This window comes from Ambystoma mexicanum, chromosome 2p (genome assembly GCF_040938575.1).
Source record: "Ambystoma mexicanum isolate Mex_15411 chromosome 2p, UKY_AmexF1_1, whole genome shotgun sequence".
Classification (NCBI taxonomy): Eukaryota; Metazoa; Chordata; class Amphibia; order Caudata; family Ambystomatidae; genus Ambystoma; species Ambystoma mexicanum.
The window spans coordinates 19403393-19422067 of NC_090923.1; the positions used below are offsets into that span (position 1 = coordinate 19403393).

Below are 18675 nucleotides of genomic sequence, written 5' to 3' on the forward strand. Positions count from 1 at the left end.
ATAGACCTGACCAATGGATACTAGACCGTGCCTGTCAGTAGGGAGGACCAATACAAACTGGCTTTTACCTTTGGGGGCCAGCAGTACACATGGACCCGGACTCCCTTCGGATACCTCAACTCAGGCAATGAATTCAACATTTTCCTACATAAGGCCATGCCCGACCTGGGTGCGAGGGGTAACCTGGCTTATGTAGATGATGTCCTCATCAAAAGTTCATCTGTGGAGGAACATATAGCGGAGATCCGTTATGTTCTGACACAGTTGAGGGCCGCCGGAGCAAAACTTTCCTTTCAGAAAGCACAGTGGTGTAGAACCCGTGTTAATTTCTTGGGCATGAGATTACTCCTCAGGGTCTCTGTCCCCAAGAAAAGAAAGTGGAAGCACTCCAGAAACTGAAAGACCCCACAACTCTGCGGGAACTAAGGAGCCTCCTTGGACTGACTAATTACAGCAGAAAGTTCATTGAAGGCTACACAGAGATCACTAGACCCCTGATTCATCTCTTGAAGGGGGGGGTCAAGTGGGAATGGGGTCCAAAACAATCTGAGGCGGTAAGACAACTCAAAAGAAGCCTCTCACAAGCGCCTTGCCAAGCTTACCCTGTCAGAAACAAGGAGTTCTTCCTGGAGACAGGGTTCTCTAATACATGCTTGACGGCAGTATTATACCAAAAGCATGACAAGGTCAATAAAGTAATCTCCTATGCGAGCAAAACTTTATCCTCTGTGTAGGAAAAATTCAACGATTGTGAGAAGGCACTCCTGGCAACGGTGTGGGCATTGAAGAATTACCGCCCGTTTATCCAGGGGGAACACATCATAGTGGAGACTCCACACCAGCCTCTGCAATATCTCCAAAGTGACAGAATCCGGGCCGGAAATGTGAGTAATACCCGAATTACTTCCTGGTTTCTGTCAATGCAAGGCTTTCCTGTGGAGGTCAGATATGGCCAAAACAAGAAGAGTCCCCTCGCGCAAGGTCTGGCTGACTTGCATGATTGTTCCAGAGAAAACTGTCTCGAGGACGAAAGTCTAAAAATCAAGGACAACATGGAGGCATACCTTAATTCCCCACACAAAGTCTTTGAAGAAGACAAGTGTGAGGGAATGCCCACTGTCTATGTGGATGGATACTCTTACCATGTTGACAACGACGGGGAGAAAGAACTGGTGGCTGGCGTAGGGAATGCATGGGTGAAGGAGTTCCCAGAACCCTCCGCTGGATACAAAATTGGTCCCCGAAGTAGTCAGGTGGCAGAATTGATGGCTGTGCATCAGGCCATCCTCACTGCTGTCCAACATCAACTCCACGAACTGGTCATAATCACAGATTCGGATTATGTACCGAACGGGTTCGTGGAGCACCTGGTTAATTGGGAAACCAGAGACATGTTATGTGCTAATAACAAACCCTTGAAACATGGGAAGTTAATCCAAAACATTGATGATCTGGTCACATCGAATGGGATGACCATCTATTGGAAAAAGATCAAGGGTCATTCCAAAGTAGAGGGACCAGACAAAACTGTAAATGACTTAGCTGATCAGCTGGCCAAAACCGGGGCCATCCAAGGGGATCTAATAGAAATAGAGTCCCTGTTGGGGGAAATCCAGGTCACTGCTATCACTAGGTCCCAGACAAATGCTCACAATGATCTTTCAACTGCACAATGGAGTAAGCAGACCCCTGATGCTGTTTTAATTACAGCTCAGAAGTGGGATCCAATTATTGGTAAGTTTTACCAACACCTTGAGGACCCTGAGAACTTTCCCCTGATGGATACCGATTACATTGGGAAAGAGGACCTAAGAGTGTTGATGAAATGTCCAAAAATTTTCTGAATCCAAGACGGTTTGTTGGTAAGGAAATCCCAAGCTGGCCATGATCAGTGGGTGGTTCCTACCTCATTCCGAAGCCTGATGTTAAGTCACGCCCATGGTGTGGCCACCGCCGGTCATAGGGGGTTTCATACAACACTGGAAATCTTAAGAGAGGTTGCATACTGGCCACACATGGGGCAGGACCTTGACCAATACTTGAAGGGGTGTCTTGTGTGTGCACAATTTCAGCCATCATCCCTCACACACCGTGCGCCACTCCAAAAGAGGGGGATGACACTGCCATGGTCAGATTTGCAAATCGACTTTGTAGGCCCTGTGATTCGCTCGTCTAGAGGAAACAAGTACACGTTGACCGTTACATGCTTGTTTACCAAGTGGGTGGAATTTCTCCCAGCCCCAAACTGCAAGGCAGAAACAGCAGCTGCCCTGAGGATTAACCACATCTTTTCCCGTTTTGGTCTACCTCAAATGATTGAGTCAGACAGGGGTAGCCACTTCACCAGTGAAGTAATGACAAAGATGTGGGAGATACTGGGGGTCAAGAGAAAGCTACACATTGCTTACAGGCCAGCTTCTTCTGGAGCAGTGGAGAGATATAACCAATCCATTGTGGGCATCTTAAAAAAGTTTGTGGCAGATTCTGGGCCAAGTTGGGATATCCGATTACCTCTGGTCCTAATGGCCATCAGATCTACCCCTTAATCTGCAACTAAAATGTCACCATTTGAGTTGATGAAGGGGCGCAAGATGGTGCTTCCCCAGCATTTTCTCCACAGGACCCAAGAGCAGACACTGATAAATGCCTCCACAACTCATGAGTATGTGGAGAATGTAAGGAAACACCTTCAAAATGCTTTTGCCTATGCTCAGCGGAATCTAGAAAGATCAGCTGATAGCATGAAAACCCACTACGACCTGAGGACCACCAGGAAGGAATATACTGTGGGGGACCGGGTCTATCTATACAATTTCCAAAGGAACCAGGCCAAACAGCGAAAATTCTTGCCTACATGGAAGGGACCGTTTGAAATTATAGACAAAATCTCCCCTGTGGCCTACAAGATCTGCATCCCCAAAGGCGGTTTGGCAGAGGGGGAAGACAAGTGGGTACATATAAATCTGCTAAAGTGTTGCCATCCCAGGCACACTCTGCAACAACTGGAGGAGTCCTCTGCAATACCAGAGGGGGGCGTTCCAGAGTAAGTCACTTCAAACTCTAAAATATTCCACATATAGCATATAAAATTCTGTGATCCTTGTATATATATATATATGTTCTTGTCTCCTAAGTTAAAAAAGAAAATGTATATGTTCATATCTTCTGATTCATAAAATGTATATGTTCGCAACACCATTAATAGTGGTGGAAAAATGTCTAGGAGTGTGTATTGCTGCTTTGCTTTATCATCCTAGGAGAGATGAAACCATGGAGACTGACCAAGGAGGACGACCGGGGACCGGGAGCAGAGACCCAAGGGGCCCGGGGTACCGCCCAATATTCCCATCAGGACCGGCAAGGAGAACCGATCGATCCAACTGGATGGGGGGAAAGATGCTGAACTGTGCCATCTACCGGAAGAAGATGAGGAGAACATCCCAGATCTTGCGAGTTCCATCTGAGAAAGGACAGAAGGGCCATCGCAAGAGGGGGGGCTTGTGGGGTGTTTTTACCCATGCATCCAAGCCCTACAATAAAACTGTGCAGTACTGGCATGGAAAACATCATGATGGCCAGAATTCCCCAGAGAGTGCACAGGGAAAACATAAACATGAAGAATAGGCTGCCACCCATTTTTGCCTATGTTGTGAGCACAGGAGGGCACTGCCTAAAACCACCATTGGGCTACACACACAGTAGCCTGAAACCATTGGGAATGGCAATGCTGATTGCCAAAATCAACCCAGAACTGTGGGGAATTCATTTTCTTAATCCCAAAAATGGTTGCATTACCAGTACTCACCACTATCAGAAAGCCGGCGTTTTAAAACCACCAGACTTTTGTGTAAAACTGAACAAATGAAACAAAACCAGACCAAGGAAAGACTTGCTAAGAGGTGGATACAATGTAAAACTATATTCTGAAATGACTTGAAGGGAGTAATTATTTAATGTATAGGTACAAATTGTCAGTTTGATTTGAATGTAGAAAACTGGGAACAAAAAGTGACATTTAGCTGAAACCTGGCTTAGTGAAACTGGATTCTGCCTGACAACTACCCCCGACAGGAGAAACCTGTTGAGCCACTCTTCCCAGGCCTAGCTGCATCCTGCTGCCCCTTGGCAAAAGGAGTTGTCACCTCTCTGATTAGATTAGGGGTTGAGCACCTGGGAACTGGAAGGAACAGAACAATGCAACTCCCTTGACTCAGGCAAATGTTATATTGGGGGCGTCGTAAAGTGGCTTCCTCTCAGGGGAAACTGGGAGGGGCAGTGCCTCTGCTAGCAGCTGAGCTTGGGGGAAGTGGATAAACCAGTTATTCCACCATGTGATGTGGGAATCCACACCCCTTTTTGACCAGGGCATAATTTTAAAAAGATAGATAACTCATAGTGCGGACTTGTCAGAATTATATAAGTAATATCATTATTTTTGTGATTTTTCTGTGAACATTTTGAGAGGCGTTAGGACCCTGTGGTGTATTCTGGGGGGTTGCTAGCGGAAAATAGGGTCTCACTCCAAATGTCTGCATGTTAAAAATCTGACACTCCATCAATTAATGTCCATACTCCTTGCGCACATGTGTGTAATTTTGGGTAAATGTCCGATATTGCAAAACCAGTTAAAAAGCGCAAAATGTCGTCATTTTTTAATGCAAGCCCCCAGGAAGATCAGAGGCGGACAAGCATGGACCATAAGGAATATATAATGTGCACATGTAATTTCAACAAATTGTATATCTGGGAAAGATGTATTTGAATCAAATATAGATTTGTGGGCAAACTGACCAGGGGAGGATCCTCTGACCCATAAACAGACCTCATCATGATGGCAATCCATTTCCTTCCCCCAATCATGGGAGAGGGGAGAATTGGGCCAATGACAAGTAGAGAGGGGCAGGCTTAGCTAGGCCCAGGCACACACCCATTTTCAAAACACATAAAAAGAGACTGCTGGGACAGGTAGAGAGATTCAATTCCATTTGCTGCGGAGCATGCTGACCGACGACTTCACATCCAGAGATCCAACACTTAGACTTCCAAGCTAAACAGAGACTACAGAACTTTGAACCAAGAAGGCCCACTGCAAGCAAATGTATTTGTCAGCAGGCCTAAAAATCATTTGCAAACTATTCCACAGCCGGGCGAGCTGTCTGAATTCTTTTGCCAAGAACTCTTGCCAGTACCCAGAAAGCAGTGTTACATCCAGAATCCACTTGATCCGGACCGGAAAGCAGAGCAGTATCCAGAACCAGAGGCCGCTGAATCCAGAGAGGCTAGACCAGCAGAGCACAGCTGACCCAGATCGCTGTGAGCAGAACCGGTGCCTGATTGACCCGCCGAGCAGACAGAACCGCAGCCGGACGTGTTGACCAGATCCATGACGAGGCCTAGTTCAAATTATATTGTGAGTACCTAGCAGAACTGTGCAGAACCAATCTCTTAGTTAAAATAATCTAATCCAAACTATTTTAACCTAAGTGGAACAGCCTCCTAGAAATGGAGTCATCTGTCATTTGTAAAGCTGCACAACTGTGACCTGTCAATTCTGAAGCTGCAAGCTGTCACCTGTCATTTTGAGTTTTACTTTAAATCCGAAAATCTACCTTTATTTAATCGTCCGTATCTCTGGAACCGTTTGGGCTAGGAACGAAATTTTCTGAAAGCTTAGAATCTAAGCTTTCCAATGAACCTAAAATCGACTTGCTACTCCTTATACATTTGCCGTAATCGTGATTCACGCACTCGCGAATTTTGCCGCAAATTGCGATTTGGCCTGATTTCTTCATCTGTAAAAAGATAGCAGCTTTTTGCTTTCCTGTGCTAAACATTTGTTTGTCTCTTAATAACCATCCCTGAATCATTGCTAAAGTGAGCCAGAGCTCATCCCAAGTATCTCTCACTCACCCTGAACCACCTAAAGGGAATTAAAAGCATTTTCAGCATATTTCTCACTTCACTGCCACCACATTCAAAGCACTTGGGCCTGTGTTTTAAAACTCATACCTGTTTTCTCTAAGCTTGCTGGGGTGGGAATTGAATTTCGTATTGTATTTGATTACATTCCTGAGAACTATGTGCTCCTCTTATCATCTCCTTCCATTTCTTACATTGCATTGGGGAGGGGGTGAATTGCCAGAGAAAAAGTGATTATCTTATCTTTTGCTAAAATCATATCAAGTATTTCTGTACTGCGTTTTATTCCTCATTGCTTTTCCCTTGAAATCATAAAGGTATTTTTGCTACTTTATCCATCCTATACTAACTCCTCATTGATTGTAAAGAAGTGTGCTAGTGCCAGATTACCCATTGTTGATCAACATCATATGTCTAAGTGTACTATCAGATATTAATTTATTATAAAGTGTGATATATATATATATTGTTTAAATTCTCAAATAAACCTTTTAATTTGCAAAACAAACCTACTTCTTGGCTCAGTAGGGTCAGGGGGATTCTAAGAGGGGGGTGTTATACAAGGGTGGCCATCCAGAGTACTGAACTAGACGTAAAAATACATTAATAAGGGTTTTCCTCAGCATCCCAGACTAGGCATTGACTTGGCTGTAGTGTTGATTGAATATCGCTTACAGGCAGAAGTCTCATTGAGTGGCCTGTAAGCAGACAGGGAAGCTGACAGGGGCCTTAGAGGTGGGCCTTTGAAGGTGGTGCTGGCTCCCGCCTCTCGGCTGTTCCGATTGGGCAATGAAAGCCCAGACAGCCAATGGGGGGTGGGAGTCAGGCGAAGCAGAGCCACATCAGGAAGACAAAGCAGAATAAGACCATCTTGGAAGGGCATAGAAATCAATGAGGCACAATGGTTGTTGGTAACAAAAACAGTAGCAAGAACCACCAGATGCAACACAACATTTATAAAATGGCCAATCTGCCCCCTGCACACACACACATGTGCAATTTTTGAAATGTTTCTTTTTTTCCCCAAAATAAACACGCAAGGGGTGCGATATGCAGGAACAATGGCAGGGCTTACCCTGAAATTTCCATGGAGGAAGTCCCGAGAAAGAAGAAGGCAGGAAGAAGGACCGCCGTGGACGTGAGGCTCCTTCACAGCAGGCCGAGGAAAATTGAAGATTTGCTGCACAGTAACCGATGGACAGGCAATCTGTGCACTGTTACTGATCCTAAAGCATTTGGTGCATGGTAACCGATGGACAGGCAATCTGTGCACTGTTACTGATCATAAAGCATTTGGGGCACAATAACCAATGGACAGCCAGTTTGAACACTTTTACTGATCATAAAGCATTTGGTGCAGTGTAACTGATGGATACGCAGTCTTTGAACTGTTACTGATCATAAAGCATGTTGTGCACAGTAACCGATGGACAGGCAGTCTGTGCACTGTTACTGATCATAAAGCTTTTGCAGACAGAGAGTCGGTATTGCCTTTGGAGCAGGCGACAGGCCAGTTTGTCAGAGGATAAACAAGAAGCTCTCCATTTCCTCTCAGCCGCCCTACACTTACGTTTAAGTGTAGCTAGGTCGGAGTCATACCAGGAATTGCACTTGGCTTTGGACTTCAAGCATATCCTCATGACAGGGGCAAGAGCATCAAGAGTATCCGAAATAGAAGAGGAGAGAAGGGACAGGGTTGCGTCCGGGTGTGAGTCCTCAACTGGCACACGCTTCATAGGTCAGATGTCTGAGAAGGTAGGTAGCAGTGTTGGGGTGGGCTTGGCTTGGGTGGAAGAGAGTGAGAGATGAGAGGAGAGAAGGCAGTGGTCACTCCAGGAGAAAGGAGTAGTCAGAGGGATAGAGAGGGGGAGGCCAGAGGAGATCAAGACATCAAGTATGTGTCCTGCAGAGTGAGTCGGGCCAGAGGGGAGGATAGAGAGGGAGAGGGAATTGCAGAGGTCGCGAAAGAGCAGAGATGAGGGACAGGGAGAATCGAGTTGGATGTTGAGGTCACCAAGGAGGAGGAGTTTAGTGGTTGAGGCCAGGTGGGAAGAGGAGAGGTCAGCCCACTCAGAGAGAAAAGAGGTGATTTTCCCAAGGGGCTGGTAGAGAGTAGCAACAGTAAGAGAGTGGCCAGGAGAGATTGAGAGACTGCAGACAAGACATTTGAAAGAGGAGTAAATCTGAGTGGGAATGATAGTGGCAGGAAACCATTCAGGAAAGATCAGGGCTATTCCTGTGCACTGTTACTGATCATAAAGCATTAGGCGCACAGTAACCGATGGAAAGGCAGTCTGTGCACTGTTACTGATCATAAAGCATTAGGTGCACAGTAACCGATGGACAGGCAGTCTGTGCACTGTTACTGATGGATCTCAAACAGTGGCCTGTACTGAGTCCTCTCTATCAGTGGCTTGTGCATAAGGATCCTGTAGAGAAACCTATTCATCAGTGGCCAATATAATGCACTTCCATCAGTGGCCTGTGCGGAGTCTTCTCCATTAATGCTATGTATATAGGCCTGCCTGTCAGTGGCCTCTACAGAGGTTTCTCAATCAGTATCTTGTAAAGAGACCCCTCTATGAGTAGCTTGTATAGCGGCCTCTCCATCAGTGACCTGTATAGGGATTTCACCCTCAATGGCCTGTATAAAGCCCTTTCCATCAGTGGCCTGTATAGACTTCTATCTGTCAGTGGCCTGTAGTGAAGACTCTCCATCAGCTGCCTCTATAGAGGTTTCTCTATCAGTGACCTGTATAGAGGCCTCTCTATCAGTGTACTGTATACGGATGTCACCCTAAATGGCCTGTATAAAGCCCTTTCCATCAGTGGCCTATATAGACTTCTTTCCATCAGTGGCCTGTAGTGAAGACTCTCTATCACCTGCCTCTATAGAGGTTTCTCTATCAGTGACCTGTATAGAGGCCTATCTATCAGTGACCTGTATAGGGATGTCACCCTCAATGGCCTGTATAAAGCCCTTTCCATCAGTGGGCTGTATAGACTACTTTCCATCAGTGGCCTGTAGTAAAGACTCTCCATCAGCTGCCTCTATAGAGGTTTCTGTATCTGTGACCTGTATAGAGGCCTCTCTATCAGTGTACCGTATAGGAATGTCACCCTCAATGGCCTGTATAAAGCCCTTTCCATCAGTGGCCTATATAGACTTCTTTCCATCAGTGGCCTGTAGTGAAGACTCTCCATCAGCTGCCTCTATAGAGGTTTCTCTATCAGTGACCTGTATAGAGGCCTCTCCATCAGTGTACCGTATAGGAATGTCACCCTCAATGGCCTATATAAAGCCCTTTCCATCAGTGGCCTATATAGACTTCTTTCCATCAGTGGCCTGTAGTGAAGACTCTCCATCAGCTGCCTCTATAGAGGTTTCTCTATCAGTGACCTGTATAGAGGCCTCTCCATCAGTGTACTGTATATGGATGTCACCCTCAATGGCCTGTATAAAGCCCTTTCCATCAGTGGCCTGTATAGAGGCCTCTCCATCAATGGCCTTTAGAGTTGAGCCCAAAGAAGAAAATCCACCAAGTAAATGGGAATGCTTAGTGAGAGAGCAAATAGGTTCAGAACAGTGGTGTGTAGTATTCTGATTCCAAGATGCAAAGTAACAAAGTGTTATTTCCTCACCTGTGGGACAGCTGCTGCCCTGTGTTCCCTTTCCTGGATTATCTATGCAATAGGCATCTTCCTCATCTTTTATAAGGCTTGCCACAACCTCAGATTCTGTAGAAGCAAACATGAAAATGTATTAACATCACAAACAAGTCAAATATGTGTTATCTAAAAAGACCACCCTGCGCAGGGAAACCCAGAGAGTAGATGCACTTATCAGACCCATCATGCCTGTGAAGGTTAACTGTCATTGTGCCTCATTACGAGATGCCGGTCCGGTTACAACAGTACCGGGAAGCTTGCCGGTACCGTTGTTACCGGACCGGCAAACTCTGAGTTGTGCTCGTGGGTGCCTTTCATTCTGCCAGACCTGGCCTGGCGGAATAAAAGGCACCCGCGAGCACAGCAAGCCTGTAGCACCGGCACGGTAATGAACTGTGCCGGTGCTACAGGCATCCCCATTCCCATTGAGCCCTATAGGGCTGAAATGGGAATGGGGATATACCGGCAACGGCACCCACGAAAGGGCAATTACCGGGTCCGGCGGGCCCGGAATACCCCAGTAATTGACCATGCGCAAGTGCCGGATTTTCTTGCCGGTATGGAGGTAGCCTTGCCGGTAAAACCGACAAGGCTACCTTCAACCTTGTAATGAGGCCCATTGTTTTGCTTAAGTTTTCTAGTGGCTGCTTTAGGACATGGACTAAATGCATCCTCTCAGCATCAAATGTCTTAACAAGTCAAACACTGCCTATCCCACACAGCAGGTGGCACCTCTGACTTGGCACCTTGAATAGGAAAGCAGGGTACATTATGTGTCACTATGCAGACAGTGGTCCATGGCAAATTAATGTAGTGATGTGTGCAGCAATGATCTGTGTGCTGCACACGTCACCACCCTGTTGGTTAATGCGTCTATGTGGTGCTCCCGTTTGTAACAGCACATGTTCCTGCAACGTTTTGTGTATGTGGCTCTGACGAGCATGCCACACTGTGCCCACACCGTGCCCACACTGTGCCCACACTGTGCCCACATTTAAACACATAAAGCAATCAAACAAGTTGCTTCAAATTGTACATCCACTAGGCCAAACGACCTTTCTACGCTGCCATGTCATGATTTTCACTAGCTGCATGCCAGCACTAATAAGAGATGCTAATGCCAGCTCTGTTAGATAAAGCATGGGCCTCCTCTTTTTTGCCCAAATAACCCCTGAGGCCGGCGTAATGGTGAGGAGGTAGTGGCTGAGGAACTGTGGACCCTTTAACAGGCATTAGAAGCCGTTTAAAAAGAAATGCTCAATCAATTTATTACTGGTCAGGCTAAAGTTTGTAAGAGGTACAATCCTTTCTGTCAAAATACTAAAAAGTAGCAGGCGCCTCTCTCTAGAAAGAACATGGCATGATTGCCTGTTCTGCATTTTATTCCCAATTTCAGAGTCTGCCGCATTGCTTTTTGCTCACTGTACTTTTCACAAAGGAGGAATACCATTTGCATATCAGTTTTTGTCCCGTCCACAAGAGGACCCCTTGCTCACGGTGCTTAGAGAGGCAGAGCTCCACCTCACTGATGAGGCCCAACAAGCCTGAAACACGTGTATGGGTTTGCTGTTGGTACTCTTGTTCAAAGGAGGTGTGCGTGGCATTTTGGTGCTGGACAGCCCTTGTGGGCGGGAGAAAGACTGATATGTAAATGGATATTCCTCCTTTGTGAAAAGTACAGTGAGCAAAAAGCGATGGCTGCGGACTCTCAAGTGAGTGAAACCCGCAGAGCAGGTTATCATGCCATTTTCTTTCGAGAGAGGGGCACCTGCTTCCTTTTTTGTACAATCCTTTCTGTGTATGCTTTCTGTGCATTGTTTATTGGGTGTCTCTTGTAGGGTATCCTTTCCTGTCTATAGATATAATTCCCTAAAGATGTTTTTGTATTGGGGGCTGGGACTGCTCAGACTCAGACCCAGCCCCTCCTCATCTAAAATCCTCCAGAAACAAGAAGCAAAAGAGCCCTTGAACTGAATTTCTGAGGCTGATGGTGCAGCCATTTTATGCTCACATCCAAAAACTTAAGCTGTCTGAATGAGTATGTATGGTGCATGGTTACAAACATTTTAAAGCTGAGTGTGAGTGTTGTGAACAGTGATGTGAGCACCAAGTCATGACTGAATCCTTCCAAAAAGAGCAACTCTTGCTACGTCTCCGATCTAGCTGACCTTAAACGCAAGTGTAGGGCAGCTGAACGGAAATGGAATGCGTCAGGCGGACCCTCTGACAAACTGGGCTGCCGCCTCCTTCAAAGGCAATATCGACTCTGCCTCCACACCAAGAAAAGAGTCTTTATTCAAGCCTGCATCTCCGCGGCATCAAACACCACGGCCAAACTTTTCAAAGTCTGTAAGGAACTGGCCACCCTGAAGCAGCCTCCTCTTCTGTCACACCCACTCAGGACCTTTGCTCTGCCCTGGCTTCGCACTTCACTGCAAAAACCCATGACATCCTTTCCTCTCTCACTTCCACTCCACATCATACACCAAAATCCCTGGAGCCTCCCTTGGCCCCTCCACCACTTCTCCTCTCTTCTCTCACTCCCATCACACCTGACAAGGTCGCCAGAGAAGTCCGGTCTATGAAGGCCTCATCCAAACAGGTGGACCCCTGCCCCTCCAAAACCATTAAGGACAACATTGACTTTCTCGCTCCAGCCTTGGATGATCTCTGCAATCTCTCTTTTGCCACTGGAGTTTTCCCAACTTCTCTTAAGCACTCCCTTGTGCACCCTCTGCTCAAGAAACCCTCAGCCGACCCCTCCATTCTGGCAAACTACCGCCCCAACTCTATCACCCCTTTCTGGGCAAACTTTTGGAGAAGCTGGCTATCCCTCAGTTCACCCTCCACACTGAATCTGCTGGTTGCTTCGACGACCATCAGTCTGGCTTTAGAGCATCCAGAGGCACGGAAACTGGTCTTCTGAACACCTGTGAAGACCTGCTCCCAAATCTTGACACTAACACTCCCTGTCCTCATTTTTCTTGATCTCTCCTCTGCCTTCGACATGGTAAACCACAACATCCTGATCGCACGTCTCTGTGACACCCTGGGAATCACATGTCAGGCACTGGCGTGGTTAACCTCCTTCTTTTCCGACTGCACATCTCAGGTGGAACTTGGGTCCTTTCTCTCTACTATCACTCTTTTAACCTGCAGTGTCCCCCAGGGTTGTAACCTATCCCCCTGGTTCTTCAATGTCTACATGGGTGCCCTTGCACGTGTGATTGCCAGTTTCACCTCTAACTTCCAGTGCTATGCGGATGACATGCAACTCTCCTTCAGGCTACCCTCAGCCACCTCCTCTACCTCGCTCATATCTGACTGTCTGTCCGCACTTCAGTCATGGTGTGCTGCAAATGACCTCTGCCTCAACGCCAGTAAGACTGAGATTGTTCTTTTGAGACTCCTGCTCCCGCTTTCCCACTCTCACTCTGGCCGGCATGCCTTGGATCTGCGCCCGCTCCCACATGCGAGGCAAACAAACCTTGGGGTCATCTTAGACTCCACTCTCTCCTTCTCCACTCGCATTTTGGACTCTCAAAAAGTCCAACTATTAACTGCACCTTCTCAGCGGCACTCTTCCTTTTGTCACCTTTCCCCCAGTGCCTCACTGTCTCCAGAGGCCTGGTTCTCTCAAGGCTGGACAACTGCAACCGCCTCTTTCTCATCCTCCCTACCTCTGCTTTGCGCCGCCTGCAACTCCTCCAGAACAGAACCGCAAGACTTGTCCTTGGTCTCAAGCCCAGGGACCGCATCTCTCCGGCGCTGAAATCCCTCTACTGGCTCCCCGTGGTGGCAAGGATCAAGTTCAAGAGCCTCTGCATTGTCCACAATGCTTTCTGGGGCATGGGACCCACCTATCTGCACAATGCCTTCCTAAATACTGTCCCTCCCGAGCCCTCCGCTCATCTAACTCCAACCTTCTGCGAGTGAGCCGGTCCTCCAAGCAGAGATTTGGATGGAGATCTCCCTCCCTCTGGACTAGCCTCCCTGCCACCCTCTGTCTTGAACCCGATCTCCTTATGCTCCTCTTCCTTCTCTCTCCCTCTACCCTGCTAACCTCTCACTCCACTCTAGCCCTCTCTCCCTCCTTTTCCACACAGCTTGTCGACTGGCCGCCGGGAGTACCTCAGAGTCTCACAGGTCCCTGGCACCCTCGCCAGTCCTCTTGCACTTGCCTCAGGGCCTGCACTTGCCTCATTGCTACTGCACTTGGTCACCCATTGAGAATGGCATCTCTCAGCACTGACCCAGTTTCTGACTAACTGGGCACATCTCGATTCCCCCCTCACCTCTCCTGTACCGTCTGTGCACTTGCACCATGTGAACATATCATGCCTTGAGGATCCTCTATCTTTTCCCCCCTGTCTCCCCTCCTGCATGTTTGCGCCTCTATGCTCTTGGAAAAACTGCTGAATCGTCGTCAGACCTATTTGCTGTTAATTGTATTATATGCACTTACTCTGCCTGGGCAGACTGATATCGTTCAGAAACTCAAGGGCTCTGAATGACTGTTGTTTTTCTCCTCTTGTTCCCTCCCTCCTTGAGCGCTTTGAAACACTTGCCTTGTGTATAGGTGCTTTACAAATAAACATTACCATACCATACCACGTATTTAGAGATTCACATATGCAACCCTTTCATCACAGACTTGTTTATCAAATATAGAGATCTCTGATCACTGTTGTATTCCTGAAATGCTCTGGGATTTAATGCAAAACAGAGGGGAACACTCATTGGTGCTGTTTGTCCCTTTCCTCACTCTCATTGAGGTATTTTGAAAGAGTACAATAGGAGTGTACCTGACTGTCCATCTTGGAATGATAACCTTCTATCAGAAAATAATTCATATGGTTGGTGTAGTACTATCCCTTATGAAATACAAGTGAGGTGGCATGAACAGAATGCCTGCAACACATGGCCAGTGGTTAGTGGGCCCTCAGACACCGGCAGGCTGGTCACACTGTAGTGTGCCAGTACGGAAAGCTCAAAACTGCATTCAGGCAAGGCCAGCCCGTGGGGTAGCGGGGGCACCCAACACACACAATTGCAGGAGTCACCCTGCTGGGTCGTGATCACACTGACCTGGACCATGGCCTGGGGGCACCCTGGCACACACTGCCTGAGTTGGTCACAGAGTGGCCCGGCAGGGTCTCTGTTAATCAGGTTGCAACAGGGACAGCACAGGGGCAGTGTTGCCTCGCAGGGGCACTACCATTGTAGAGGGCCTCACAGGTCAGACCCTCTGCCTGTAAACGCAGCGCCAGCACAGCAAATGAAATGAAGAGACATCAGGCTGGAGCCTGGTGGCTCTAACTGATGAGTGGGAAACAGCTCATCCTTTTTTATTAACATGGTCACATGGTCACAGCCATGTGACATATGCACGAGCCCTTAGCAGGGACTCGTTATCCTTAAAGGGGCAGCACATTACAGGCACCAAGTTGGCTAGAACATGCGCTGGCACTTATAGTTAAAATTAAAATGTTTTTCCTGTACACGCCTGGCGCGCGGTCGCGGAAGTGCATGATTCTGAGGCTCTTCATCCTGTGATGGGCCAGTCAGGAGAGACTTGGCAATGGGTCTGTGAAGAGCCGGAGGTCTAGATCGCCTCATGCAGACAATGCTGATTGCAGAGGTAGCACTGCACATGCAGGATCTCCCAGGGGCCCCACCCCATCCCTTGCCTCATGTGCAAAGCATGTAGGTGGACCTTAGATCTGGGCAGGGTTTGCGACTCGAGAGAACTCCCCTCCTCCCTCTCCCCCACTGTACATGTGCGATGCAAGGGGAGCTTGCAGGCGGAGTTCCCAACCCTGCTAATAAGCTGTGAATCATGCGGTCCATTAAGCAAATGGTGGGCCTATAGCCAATATAGAATAACAAGTGTGCGCAGTTTCTTCCCACGGGTGACAGATATTAACTACACATACAGAAAGAAGTGCGCAGATAGGGCAACCGTACAGCAGCAGCGGAGGGTATGGCCAGAGACTTGCTGGAGTCAGGCGGCAGGCCCATGGAGTTGCCTGACTCCAAGATGGCAGAATGCCATTTTATTTCCTTGGGGCGCTGAGTCAAGGCCCAACTCCACCGACAAACTGGCCCGCATGCCGGAATGGTAGCCCAACTGAAGCCCAACCTTTTGGAGAGCACGATCCTCCTGTTCAAACAGGTGCTCCCGATTTACTTATTCGGGTCCCAATGCCACCCTGGGGAGATGAGTAAATGCGGCCCAGGAAGAGGGGAGGGAGTTGGGATTTGCTTAGTGGAGCAAGAGAGTCGATAACATGGATAAACAGTAAGGCGCGGAGGGAAAGGAGGGTTTGGGGTTAGAAGAGAGGTGGAAGGAGAACACCTAGGAGAGGAGGAGACAGTTAAAGAGTGGGAAAAAGGAAGCAAAGAGATTGTGAAAAAGTTGAGAAGGAAGGAAAATACCTTGAGGCGGAGGCTGAAAGAAATGGTAACAGGAGAGGAGGAACGAAAACACCTGGCGCAGGAGGTGAAACTTCACAAAAGAGATCAGGATGAAAGACAACATCTGGAGGAAGAGAACGATATAGAGAGAGGCGAGACAGGGGAACATCTGGGAGGGTCAAGGGAGAGAGTGAGATGAGAGGAGGAATCAGAGTGAGACGTAAAAGAGAAAGCGCAAGATGGAGAGAATTGATGGAGTGACGAGAGGGAGAAAAGGAGAACCAAAGGAGGAAGAAGCACACGTGCTGAGTAGAGAAAGAGCGGTGCTGGGGAGAAACTCGGCCAGGAGGGTGTGGCTGCTGGGACCAGTGAAACTCCAGAAACCAATGAGAAAAGATAGGGGCAATCCAGCGCAACCATGAGAGAAACACGAATAGTGCCTTGGGGTCCAAATGCAGTCCAGCATCCGACACCAGGGCCTGGTCGAGTCAACCAAGAGCACTGGAGTGATGGCACTAGATAGCAGCAAGTCCAAGAGCACCAATGCAGCATCTCGGCTAACGCAAGTGAGCAAGATCACAACGCCCAAAAGAGAAGCAGCCGGGAAGACCCTAAACTGACCTGTGTTGGGGCAACATCACAACGCCCAAGAGAGAAGTAGCCGGGAAGAGCCTGAACTGACCTGTGTTGGGGCAAGATCACAACACCCAAGAGAGAAGCAGCCGGGAAGAGCCTGAACTGACCTGTGTTGGGGCAGGATCACAACGCCCAAGAGAGAAGCAGCCGGGAAGAGCCTGAACTGACTTGTGTTGGGGCAAGATCAGAACGACCAAAGGAGAAGCAGCCGGGAAGACCATAAACTGACCTGTGTTGGGGCAAGATCACAACGCCCAAGAGAGAAGCAGCCGGGAAGAGCCTGAACTGACCTGTGTTGGGAACAGCAAGATCACAACGCCCAAAAGAGAAGCAGCTGGGAAGACCCTAAACTGACCTGTGTTGGGGCAAGATCACAACGCCCAAGAGAGAAGCAGCCGGGAAGAGCCTGAACTGACTTGTGTTGGGGCAAGATCACAACGACCAAAGGAGAAGCAGCCGGGAAGAGCCTAAACTGACCTGTGTTGGGGCAAGATCACAACGCCCAAGAGAGAAGCAGCCGGGAAGAGCCTGAACTGACTTGTGTTGGGGCAAGATCACAAAGACCAAAGGAGAAGCAGCCGGGAAGAGCCTAAACTGACCTGTGTTGGGGCAAGATCACAACGCCCAAGAGAGAAGCAGCCGGGAAGAGCCTGAACTGACTTGTGTTGGGGCAAGATCACAAAGACCAAAGGAGAAGCAGCCGGGAAGAGCCTAAACTGACATGTGTTGGAGCAAGATAACAACGCCCAAAAGAGAAGCAGCCGGGAAGAGCCTGAACTGACCTGTGTTGGGAACAGCAAGATCACAACACCCAAAACAGAAGCAGCCGGGAAGAGCCTAAACTGACCTGTGTTGGGGAAAGATCACAACGCCCAAGAGAGAAGCAGCCGGGAAGAGCCTGAACTGACTTGTGTTGGGGCAAGATCACAACGACCAAAGGAGAAGCAGCCGGGAAGAGCCTAAACTGACCTGTGTTGGGGCAAGATCACAACGCCCAAGAGAGAAGCAGCCGGGAAGAGCCTGAACTGACTTGTGTTGGGGCAAGATCACAAAGACCAAAGGAGAAGCAGCCGGGAAGAGCCTAAACTGACCTGTGTTGGGGCAAGATCACAACGCCCAAGAGAGAAGCAGCCGGGAAGAGCCTGAACTGACTTGTGTTGGGGCAAGATCACAAAGACCAAAGGAGAAGCAGCCGGGAAGAGCCTAAACTGACCTGTGTTGGAGCAAGATAACAACGCCCAAAAGAGAAGCAGCCGGGAAGAGCCTGAACTGACCTGTGTTGGGAACAGCAAGATCACAACACCCAAAACAGAAGCAGCCGGGAAGAGCCTAAACTGACCTGTGTTGGGGAAAGATCACAACGCCCAAGAGAGAAGCAGCCGGGAAGAGCCTGAACTGACCTGTGTTGGGGCAAGATGACAACGCCTAAGAGAAAAGCAGCTGGGAAGAGCCTGAACTGACCTGTGTTGGGAGGGTGGGGCGTATACCCTGAGCAAGAGAGAGGGACACCGATCATCCAGAGAAGAGAAGCTCAACGCCTGTTATTGCACCGCACACCTGGGCCAAGATTAGTTTACAGATCCCTCGGTTTTCAGATCACAAAGTGAGAGGAAATAAAAGCAAACCTGGACCGGAAGCCTGTTTCGGGTGATCTCATTCCTCGCTGATGCCTGTGGATGGTCGGCATGCAGGCATCACCTGGCTGCCGCGTCCCACGCATTGGGCATTGGCATCACCAGCACACTGGCACTGCTTGCAGGGAGCTGGCATGCCTGCCAGGCCAGCCCTTGAGTATAGGGCGTAAGAGGAAGCAGTGTGTGGCCGTGGACACCATGCACCTGCCAACATGCCCATCTAATTGTGCTCGCTGCTTGGCAGCTGCAGGGTCAGTAGGGAGGTGGCAGCGCCCAATGTGACCCGCGCCACGAACTGCTGTGCCCATTAGTAGCTGCTCTTGGCTACTCCACACCCGGCCAAGTGTCGCAATGACATCACCCTGAAAACATGAGACCCGGAGCGCCCTCTCCCTCCCAA

General features: G+C 48.6%; 1 protein-coding gene across 1 annotated transcript in view; it reads right to left on the reverse strand.

The window, feature by feature from the left end:
- Positions 1 to 18675, reverse strand: part of LOC138566149 (zinc finger protein interacting with ribonucleoprotein K-like) — a 231946-nt gene that overhangs the window by 14544 nt on the left and 198727 nt on the right. Inside the window, exon 6 of the mRNA XM_069643163.1 lies at positions 9562 to 9657. Coding sequence (XP_069499264.1) covers positions 9562 to 9657 — 96 coding nt within the window. The remainder of the gene's footprint in view (positions 1 to 9561; positions 9658 to 18675) is intronic.